Source organism: Tachypleus tridentatus, chromosome 13 (assembly GCF_004210375.1).
Source record: "Tachypleus tridentatus isolate NWPU-2018 chromosome 13, ASM421037v1, whole genome shotgun sequence".
Classification (NCBI taxonomy): Eukaryota; Metazoa; Arthropoda; class Merostomata; order Xiphosura; family Limulidae; genus Tachypleus; species Tachypleus tridentatus.
The window spans coordinates 86414884-86426967 of NC_134837.1; the positions used below are offsets into that span (position 1 = coordinate 86414884).

Below are 12084 nucleotides of genomic sequence, written 5' to 3' on the forward strand. Positions count from 1 at the left end.
ATTTTAGATAATTGTAAGCTGCATTACTCTATAGGCACTCTTAAACTACACTGGATGTCCATTATTTTTTAGATAACTTTAAGACAAGTTGCGTGTTCGTTACTTTGTAGACAACGGTAAGTTATATTACATGTTAATTGCTCTGTAGATAACTGTCACTCGCAATGTGTGTCTATTATTCTGTAAGTAACTTTCAGCCACATTATGTTACCACTATTCACATTTTGTTTTTCTCCGGAAGTTTACTGGATGGATAATTATATATAAAAACTATGAATCAACATAAGATAACATTTCGTTTGTGGTGTATTGTTTTGCGTAATATATCACTAAATACAACATATTTGCAGCATAAAACACAGTGGTACAACTAATCACATTAATCTTGAAAAAGTCAATAAAACGTAAACATTTTCAATTTCACTTTAATTTTCATACTGATAAATTTGTTTCATTGTAGGCATTATCCTCTATTTTGTTATTGTAAAATTAGCTACTTTTTCTTCATTCTAAAATCCTAGGTTATATTTCTTAAACTGTGGTTTCTTACCCTTGTTAACACACAAATCTTTCACATTAAAATTAAACATAATGAAACATAAGAGTGTACGATAAAGCATATTTACTTTAATTTGTTTGTACATAACTACATCTTCGTCGTTAATTTACTTTTGTCTCATGAATTTGTGAGCAGATAGTCATACTATTATTAATACCTTCAATATGTCTTAATCAAAAGATTGGAGATTTTCGTGTGCGGTAATTCCATTGTCTGTGAGAGTAACCAGTGTATTGGGTGTTTTGACATCTCGAAAGAAAAAAAAATGTTGTTTTTCCTGATTTTTTTATCAGTTTGGATAAAACGTTTTGTAATCTTGTCCAAATCTTTATTCGCTTACCCGTTTGTCTTCGATTCCACTCAGGTCGTAAAACTCTTCTCTCGTGATCATAAAGGCCGCAAGGTTAGCAGTGTAGATGGCAAGGAAGACCACAGCAAACATGGCCCAGATATTGGACATAAAACGAGCCGTGTAACCACGTGGACAGTCCAAATTAACGCTGGCACCAAACAGGATGGCCCAAACTAGCCAGTAAGTTCGGAAAAGGGAGAACTTATGATCTGAAAGGATAAATACAGAAGATTGCAATGAGAACCAACCAATGTAGCCTAAAGCAACCTTGAATATAGCGAAGATTTTAACTTGGAGAGGTAAGTTCTTAATATATCAGTGTAATATATACTGTTATCCTCAATAATAAAAACAAAATACAGTTTAAATGTCACATTCGCTCCAGAATTACTGATTTAGATACAAGGATGTACAACTGATAACAAAAATATTTGATCAAAAAATTGCTACTTGTAAAATATTGATTGTTTATCTTATTATAATAAGAGAGTTAGCTCACAGGATCACACACAATGAATTGAAAAAAGAAGAACTAAAATTCGAACGCTTTCGAGTTTTCTTCTTCAGGAGAAAATCATTAGGTTATATTACTTCTACAGATAATGACTTACGTTTTTGCGGACGTCCGCAATCCTATGTGTAGTGATGGAAAGTAAAAAGACAAAACTTAACTCTTACTAAAGAACGTTGAAAGGTAGAAGCAATATTTCTGAATGTAGTGAATTGCCAGAGTCTCACTATTGACACAATAACATAGGCAGACGCATTTAAAATTGCGTACTTTGGTTTGACATTAGAAGTACTACAATTTGTATATATGAAAAATTCAAAAACTGTAAGTACAACAGATTTGTAGAAAATGTCTCAACTACGAGGTGTCTCTTTGTCTCAGTGAATATTTGGTTTTCTTTAGTTTGAATTCTGCACAAAGTTACATGAGGATTATTTGCGCTAGCGATCCAAATTTAGCAGTGATAGACAAGAGGAAAGTTAACACCACCCACCATCAACTCTTCAACTATTCTTTTACCATAGAATAGAGGGATTGATCTTAACATTACAACGTCCCACGGCTGAAAAGGCGAGCATGTTTTATGGGACTGGAATTGCAACCTGAGAACCTCAGATTGCGAGCCCAATGAAGAGAAATCAAACATAAAATAAATAAATAAAATAACCTGTGATTTGTATAGAAAGGCAGGTTATATTAGGAGATTATACAAAAAATACGATACTCCAGGCAGGCTAAAGGTAATGTGAAAGAGAACAATAAAAGAAATACAAATCTATAAGTAATATTGAAAATGTGTGACTTGAAAAGAAAGTTATGCTCGTAGAAAAATAAAAATAAAAGCGGTGACGACCTTCACAGAGGAAAACACAAAAACATGACGTATAAAGAAAAACTACGGCCATAGAAAGAAAATTTAGAATAAACATAATCACATGCACAGATTAATTAAAGATAACAAGTGGTTTGGAAAGAAACTACACATGTGAGAGGCAAAGCTGGAAGAAACAGGATAATTTATACAAGGCAAAAATAATCTCTGTCCTCCAAGAAAGTTATGTTCACAGAAGAGGAGTAGAATTTATATAGAAAAGGCTAAGCGATTTCAAGGAAAGGTTACTTTGATAGAAAGGGAATATAAAAATTAGGATAACCTGTAATCTGGAAGGAAAGCTACCTTCATAGAAAATATTCCTACATAACAGGATAATATACCCAAAATAAATGCAGCATGAAATCTAAAATAGCTGACACACAAATTTAGAGACAAGAATTACAATACCTTACTTCACAAGAACAATCCATATAAGAAGCTAAGTCCTTCAAATAAGTTTTTGAGCATTATTTATTTGTTTTGAAGTTAAGCACGAAGCTACACAATGGACTATCTGTGCTCTGCTCACCACTGGTAACGGATTCTAGCGTTGTAAGTCCGGAGACAAACATACCGCTGTGCCACTAGTGAACTTGAACATTGCATTTGCACATCGGTTAAAACTTTTTTTTTTAGGTAAAATAAGACATTTTAATTTTTTTTTTGAAATAGTGTATAAACTTTTAAGGTCTTTCTCGTACATCAAAACTACCACACAATGATATATCATCGCCAAAACTAGAGTTTCAGGTCGTGTGTCTCAACTTTTTTCCTGTCTTATGTCGAGATTTTAAGATAACACAACTTGTTATTCTACCGGATTATCAAAGAGTTACATAAGGTATAAGAATATTCAACTTTTTTCCAGAAGAAAGGATAAATTTTCAGCATAGATTCTGCATCTGGAGAGTACTAACACTTTTGTTTTGCGATACGTATTTAGTATTGGATTTATTTTCTTTGAAAATATCTCAGAAGAGAAATCTAGGTTCTGACTTATTTAAAAAATATATCATTAAACTTTTAATGCTTTAAAATCATTGTAATGAAAAGGTTTGCTTTGTAAAAATAAACAAATGTATAACCAGAAAAATATAAGAATTCACAGATATTCAACTGAAAATTTTCTTAGTCATTTTACTTTTAATGTTAATTTAAATTTTAAATTCTAACTATTTGTTTGAAAACAAGCAATAGATAAGATTTAAAAATGAACCTCTTAAATATAATTATTTATATGATTCTTTAATAGCAGTTTATTTATTTTTTTGTATTTAAGTTCAAAGCTACACATTGAGCTGTTTGTGCTATGCCCGCAACGGGTATCAAAAACAGGTTTTTAGCGTTTTAAGCTGTTAGGTTCACAGCTGTGCCACTAGAGGGCGTACAGAGAGACTAAGATATTTAGTCCTATTGATTGTTTTCATGGTTTTCAAATGTAACGAATAATCTACATTAACTACACCCATTTGGACACTGTAGATCTTCGAAAAAGTTTCCAGTATATGATAAAAAATTTTCACAAATTTCGACTTTGTAAATCATATGTACAAAAATCCACTTGCGAGCCAGAAGGCTTCATTAAATGGCATGACTGTGGCTAAACGACAAATATGATTGTTTGTTTTGAATTTCGCGCAAAACTACGCGAGGGCTATCTGCGCTAGCCGTTCTTACTTTTGCAGTGTAAGACTAGAGGGAAGGCAGCTAGTCATCACCATCCACCGCCAATTCTTGGGCTACTCTTTTACCAGTGAATAGTGGGATTGACCGTAACATCATAACGCCCTCACGGCTAAAAGGGCGAGCATGTTTGGAGCGACTGGGATTTGAACCCGCGACCCTCCGATTACGAGTTGATCGCCTTAACCCACTTGGCCATGCCGGGCCAGACAAATATGATTTGCTAGCTTTTGGTTAGAGAAGTAATCAAATTCGTTTGTTGTTGTTTCTTTATTCAAATCAGACACTACAACACTTATTCTTAATGTTATTTTGAATTATTTTCTGATGTTTCCAAAAATTCCTCTTATCTTAGATCCTATATCGTAGTAAGATCTTTCAGTTATAATGAGCCTTGTACTTTATTCGATTCCGTTGAGTTAAAACAGTTTAAAAAATACCCATTTTCTATTAATGTTATACTGCATAATAGAGGATTATTTAGTTCTACAATGTCCTTTCAATATCTTCTTTTTCTATTAAACTTTTCAACAGTAATTCCTTCCTTCTGCAACATGTTCAGAGACATAATTGTAAAGCAAGGGCATTGCATTTATTTTGAAAATATAAATCTCCTTTAGCAGTTTTAAGGAAAATATTTGAAACAAAATATGATTTTTATCTTCGATCGTAAAACAAATGACTGGAACGGATGAAAGGATAGCTGTGTCTTTCTAAATAAAGATCCGGTAACTGCATGCACATTCCATATCCATTACGGATATTTTCTGCACTATATTTCTTTCAGGACTATCAATCCACTTATGTGAGCATACGTTTAAATTTGCAATAAGCTTACAATCGTCCACTATCTTTGGAGGCAGTGTAAAGCATGTGAACAGTCCTTCTTTGCGATTTTAAATACATAATGAAGCATATTAAGCGCATGCGTTAAAATAGAGCATTCATTTCAGTCTTCTTCGTTTAGAACATTAAAAATCTTCAATATTTCACTGCGCGTTGTGTCTAAAATAATTTCAATGTTTTATTAAGAAATATTAAGCAAATTTTAATGGTTTAACTTCGAATATTTTCTTAAAAGACATGATTATGTGTTGGGTATAAATCATAAAAAACAACAACAACAAAAGTGAAGCATTCATAAATGCTGGCCAGGCATGGCCAGGTGGGTTAAGGGGTTCGACTCATAATCCGAATGTCACGGGTTCGAATCCCCGTCACACTAAACATGCTCACCCTTACAGCCGTGATGTCTTTATAATGTGACGGCCAATCCCACTATTCGTTTTTCTGATAAAAGAGTAGCCCAAGTGTTGGCGTTGGGTGAAGATGACAAGCTGCCTTCCCTCTAGTCTTACACTGCTAAATTAGGGACGGCTAATGCAGACAGCCCTCGTCTAGACTTTGTGCGAAATTCAAAGACAAACAAACAAACATCTTCTAGATATTCTGTATTTCTTATTTATGAATATTTAAAATTTTCTTAATTTTTTGCGTTGCTGTAGAAATTCAAACCTTTAATTCTTCAAGATGACACCTTACCTCTCGGAGGCGACATTTTCATATCGTATCCGAAAGGACTTAGCCACTCGAAAAGAAAGATGGCGAAGGCTGCAACTTGAATGCTGATCAATAGGATAAGTAGCCAGGAGATAGTATCAAACGGTTCTGAAAATGTAAATAAGCATCGAATGAGTTAGAATATCTTCCAGGAAAGACATGTTAGTATAACTTACGTTTCCTTTATTACAATAAAATAAGTCATTTGAGCGAAAGTTGAAATATTATTGAATAAAATGGGAAACATTACCACATAGTACAAGATGATACTTTGCAGTGAAAACATCAAAGCTGATGATCCTTGAAGACAATAGATAGAACACGTTTTATTTGATTGATTGAAAAAGTTTAATACATCTTCTGAATTAGGAATATTACGTAACACTCACTTTTGACGGATCATTTCTGATAACGCCAAGGAAATAAATGATTTCATTTGCAGGGAAATTATTATATTTTCGATAAACAAAAATGATACCCGAGCTGACTATGACAAAAATTTATTTCTCTTATAGTATTGACTATAAGGCTTCCTTAAAGAACACTTTAATCAGCACGTTATATATGGCATTAAAGACTACAGTGCTTTTTATTATTTTTAATTCCGGAGAATCTATTTAACTCTACTATATGCATTAAATACTCAAAGGGCATTGTATTGCAGTGCAATTCTTAAACAATAGAAAATAATATTAAGATTTTCGATTCCTTTTTTTTTTTTTTTACATTCGTACATTTGCGAACTTCATGACATTAGAACTAGGATTCAAAAGCGCAAACAATTGGGAAATTAAACTGTTAGTAACATTATTTTGTTTCTTAAATGATAGCTTACTAATACGGCAGAGTTATTTGGAAACTAATTTTTCTGCTTTTCTGTAGAAAAAGACGTAGTATACTTCATGTTTATATAAATAAAAAAAGAAGTCTAAGAGAAGTGTGTATAAATACGTATGTCTATGTAAGTAAGAACTCACCAAGAAACGCCTTAGGTGAAATAATTCCAGTATGTTTAGCCACAATTATAGTTATTCCAGTCTCCAGAAATGGAACAGTGAAGTCAAGAACTGTCTGGCGTTCGGAGTTTATCTTAAAACTCGTCACCACAACATCTGCTCGTCCTTCTAAGATTTCTGCTACTAACCCGTTCCACGTTCCATTCTAAATATTGTAGATGTAATGAGATAAAGCTTTAATTGTGTTTAAAAACATAAATTATATTTTGAAAACGACAATTATCTAATGGAAGTGAAAAGTTCAGAAGTGGCAAGCTTTAGAGATTCGCAAGAAAGGTGAAATATTTAACTGCCACCTTTATGGATAAACAACTCTCTCATACTTCACTACTTATGAGAAACATGAAACAACTTTGGAAACTTTGAAGGGGAATACCCTTTCTTCATGTCGGTACAAAACTCCAAGTTAAAATGTGGTTAATATTGTACTTTAAAAGGCTCATAAACAGGTTATACAATGTGTACCGTATGTAAGTGCCAATGGCACTGAAATGGTTATAATGGTTAAAAGTAAGAGCAAACACTTTCTTTTCTATTTTCATTTTAGTTTGGCAGAAATTTTCTCTTATGCCACAAATAGACAGAAAGAAAAGATGTAAAACATGATCTTAGCAGAAATACGGTGTTAATTTCAATTATTTATCATATATATTTCATACTTTACAACTGATTGCTGATAAATACATTAAGATGTTCTCATGAAACGTAAGTCACATTCAAGTCAAAATCACATTCTCACTATAGGTAGACGGAGCATAAGAACAGGAGCAACGTATAGTGGTTCAGGTGACATTTGAATCTCCTCAAACTTCAGTTGTTGCAGTACTTAAATGCGTACCATTAACTGAAATATTCTTATCTGAGAAAGTTTACTGCGAGAAGACCAGAAATGTGCAGTTTTTTGTTTTAGTTTTACCAGTTGACCCTTAATGTCTGTTAATTAGTTGATATTCTACTAACTACAAAGCTCTCTCGTTAAGAAATTTCATCAACTATCACATGTAACACATGCAGAAATATTCTAAGTTTCTTTCTGAGAGTTCAAATGGAATCATACAAGGAAATCTATATATCCCATTAAGCAGATATCTTGGAATGATTCTGTATGAAACCCTGATATACTTCTGTTGTTAAGATGACAAGTTCAATACAGGCTTTAATTAGCTGTTTCGGTCTTGTGACACCATACTGAGTATGTTTGTTCTCAACATAAGATAGAACGGTAATTTCCTATGAACAGAAAGGTGGAAATAGAGGTGTCACTGACATTTGTTTAAAATCTTTAACTAAACCCCAAATGTGAAGCAGAGATATTTTTGATATTCATTACAAGTAAATATTATTAAAAATTTACAAAAATTAAAATTTTGTCAGTTGAAAGTTAAAACGTAATTGCAGAAATTTTATATTTTGTCATGACTGAATTCGTTAAAAAACGTATTTTTTGAAATATTTTAAAGAATTTTACATCACAGAAACACGTAATACAACTTTATACTTCTGTGTAAGTAATGCCTTTTTAATGCTATTCTTTTCAGATTTGGCCAGATGGTTAAGGCATTCGACTCCTAATCCGAGGGTCGCAGGTTCGAATCCCCATCCCCCCACATATTCTCCATTTCAGCCGTGGGGGCGTTATAATGTGCCGGCAATCTCATTATTCGTTGGTAAAAAAGTAACCCAAGAGTTGGCGGTGGGTGGTGATGACTAGCTGCCTTGCCACTAGTCTTACACTGCAAAATTAGGGATGGCTAGCGCAGATAGTCCTTGAGTAGCTTTGCACGAAATTAAAAAAAACAATAAAACAAATAATCTTTTCATATTTACTTTCTTTCGTGCCAAATAACTTAACTAAAAATATTTTTCAGATCTAGTTTTGGTACAGATTCATTAACTTTAGATATATAGTCTGTATGCTCCACTGAACAATTAAAGCTACATTCAACTTTCTAGGTGTAGGATTCCACAGTTAAATCGTAACAAATACTTGTGGGTAAAATGAATCCGCCAATTTTATCTTTCCTTTAAACTTCACATTAAACAAAAGTAAATCTAACTTACATTTAAAACTCCCCAAATCCCATCTTCTACACGATAAAGATCATAAGTAAATCCCAAGTCAACAGCAAACTTCTGGAGAAGATCAACACAAAATCCAGAGCAACACATGTAATATTTGGGATTCCGCATGGCGAGAGTAAGATTGACTCTAAAAGTAAAATTTATAATACAGTTATACAGTACCCAATCTCTTGATTTATAATACAGAAATACAGTACCCAATCTCTTGATTTATAATACAGAAATACAGTACCCCACCTCTTTATTTATAATACAGAAATACAGTACCCCACCTCTTTATTTATAATACAGTACCCAACCTCTTGATTTATAATGCAGTAATACAGTACCCCATCTCTTGATTTATAATACAGAAATAGAGTACCAACCTCTTGATTTATAATACAGAAATACAGTAGCCCACCTCTTGATTTATAATACAGTAATACAGTACAAACCTCTTGATTTATAATACAGTAATACAGTACCAACCTCTTGATTTATAATACAGTAATACAGTACAAACCTCTTGATTTATAATACAGTAATACAGTACCAACCTCTTGATTTATAATACAGTTATACAGTACAACCTCTTGATTTATAATACAGAAATACAGTACAAACCTCTTTATTTATAATACAGAAATACAGTACCCCACCTCTTGATTTATAATACAGTAACACAGTACCCAACCTCTTGATTTATAATGCAGAAATAGAGTACCAACCTCTTGATTTATAATACAGAAATAGAGTACCAACCTCTTGATTTATAATACAGAAATACAGTACCCCACCTCTTGATTTATAATACAGTAACCAACCTCTTGATTTATAATACAGTAATACAGTACCCCATCTCTTGATTTATAATACAGAAATAGAGTACCAACCTCTTGATTTATAATACAGAAATACAGTAGCCCACCTCTTGATTTATAATACAGTAATACAGTACAAACCTCTTGATTTATAATACAGTAATACAGTACCAACCTCTTGATTTATATTTAGTTCTATACGAACTTCTGTGAATGAATTATTTGTACATTTTTCACCACAATCGACTGAAAAAAAATGCAATATTATAAATTGAAGCTGTCATGACTTGAAAAAATAGAAGTTTAAAACGAATCTTATCTGGTAAAAGAAACTGTTCAGCAGTTGTCAATATTTACTAAGTCCAGTAGCGTACATACAGGTTAATTAGACTGTAATTTCAAACAAATAAAACAATAAATTATTTAGGTACTAATATAAAAATATTGATATATATATAACAAATTAAAATATGATTTTTCAGGACACACTTTGGTATACTGAAAACGAATAAAAGTATATACATATATATATAAACTGTTTCATGGACTGTACATGTAATGCCACAAAGTCCTCGGAAGTGTCTGACGATATCGACCTGAATTTGTCAGCTAAAGCAAAAGGTGCTGTTTAAATCACGCGTGAAAACACGAGAAACGAAGTATTTGACTGTTGAGAATGGTTCCAACACAACGGAATACAGTAAATAAGAACCGACTATGAAAAGCATACAAAATTCGAAATATTGGCGAGATTATTTTATTAGAATTTACAGCTTTTCCAGTGAGACTAGTGTTTAGAACAGGTACGATTTTATGAATAGGTAAACTCAAAGCGAAACTATTGGCAAGTTTTTTTGTTTTTTGTTTTAATAATCACGAACTCTACCGTTGTATGTTTTATTTACATTCTGAACAGGTTATCAGACCTAAACAATACGATCAATATTATCTTACTTACCACACTGAGCCTATATTCATATGCGATTTGAATTATATGAAGTCGATGTAACTCAGTGGCAAGTGGGGAATCGAATAAGAGATTAGTGTTCATTGGGGTTTAAAGCAAGGTGTGGAGTAGATCCATTACAACTCACAGTTAAATAAAGTAATGTATAGTATTTGTATAAAACAGTGAAATACATTGTACAGTGGAGAGACTGGCACTAACAGAGTTGAAAACACATTATGAGTTAGAGATTGTTGAGCGACTTTTGTGATATACAGAGAGGAACTTTATAAGCTGAAGCTTTGGAGTAAATAACTTATAATGAAGGTGGAAAACGAAAACAATGCAGTAAAATATAAAGAACGGTTAAATGTCATAAACAGGGCACACTACATAGCACATAGATTACAATAAAGCACGTGGAATGAAAACATGAGGTTAAACCAGAAGATTAATTTATTTGTAGTAGAAATTTAAAGCTATTGCGTGGAATAATTTAAACGTGTTTGAAATTAAAAGCTAAGTGTGTATGAAAATGTTTAGAGTTCAGGGATTAATAAATAAAACAGTAGAGTAACTAAGTAAGGTAAAAATGTGCAAGGAATATGTTTTGCAGGATATATTCAGATGTTGAATAGAAACTAATTATCCGGCAAGTTCAGAATATTAAACAGAAACTAATTACCCGACAAGTTCAGACTCAGGCGCCACGCGACAGGGTACGGCTCGATCTGTCTTGCACTCCCCTGTCTCGTTGTCCGGTTTCACGAGGTTTACGTACGGCGGCTCCTCCATGAACGTTATCTTCAAGTTGAATTTTTCCGGTACACCTTTGGGTGGAACCGGAGAATCTCCAGGCCAAACGATATCCTTGATCTCCAGGGATCCAGCTGTCCATGCTCCAATCTGTTAATAACAAATCTTTTGATGTGAAGTTTATACAATGCCCCCTTCCAGTGGCAGAGCAGTATGTTTGTAGATTCCCACCGCTGAAAACCGGATTTCAATCCCCGTTGGGGCAGAGCACAGATAGCCTAACATGTAGTTTTGTATTTAATTCTAAACAAACAAATTATATAATGCTTCTATACACGTTAATTAATAATGTTAAAGTACTTATACCACTTCTATTAAGTTTGAACTATTAGTTCAATTATTCTTGTACAACAAATATGGCGTGACTGATAATTATAATAAAAGTTCTGCACTATCAGATAAAATATTATATAGTGAAGAACAGTGTAAAATGGACGAATATATATTTAAATTATGAAATAAAAGTCGAAATAAACAACTAGAAAAAATACGAAAAACGTTAAACCTCTGTTGCAGAATGTATTCCACGAGGTTCACAGATAGTATTTTCTATATTTTAGAAGAATATTGCAGTCTGAAGGACATAAGTTACACATAATCCGAGCTGTTCAAATAAACAAAAGCTTGCCATACATTTCTACAAATATGCTGCCATAAGAACCATCTAACCTATTTTAAAAGTCAGTGTGTGTCATGTGATGCTTGATTTCTGGAAATGGAAGGAGTCACAAGAGTCAAAATGCATTTATTCAGAAATAAGTGTTCGATTACTGTCTGCCTATTTCGATTTTAATTACGGGAGTGCAAGGAGACTGTGAGGGTGAATGTTCCGTGAAACCTTATAAGTGTAGTGAATGTTGATATAATAAGCTTGAAGTAAAA

At 32.9% G+C, this 12084-nt stretch overlaps 1 protein-coding gene across 4 annotated transcripts in view; it reads right to left on the bottom strand.

Moving 5' to 3' along the window:
* The window catches only part of LOC143238473 (glutamate receptor ionotropic, NMDA 2B-like), a 211155-nt gene that overhangs the window by 24656 nt on the left and 174415 nt on the right, over window positions 1-12084 (bottom strand). For 3 of the 4 annotated variants that reach the window (XM_076478737.1, XM_076478734.1, XM_076478735.1), the window contains exons 7-11: window positions 11072-11292; window positions 8617-8764; window positions 6517-6700; window positions 5522-5647; window positions 900-1120 (exon numbers count right to left, since the gene is read on the bottom strand). In XM_076478737.1, the coding sequence (XP_076334852.1) occupies window positions 900-1120; window positions 5522-5647; window positions 6517-6700; window positions 8617-8764; window positions 11072-11292 (900 nt within the window). The remainder of the gene's footprint in view (window positions 1-899; window positions 1121-5521; window positions 5648-6516; window positions 6701-8616; window positions 8765-11071; window positions 11293-12084) is intronic. The other variant, XM_076478736.1, reaches the window with a different exon arrangement.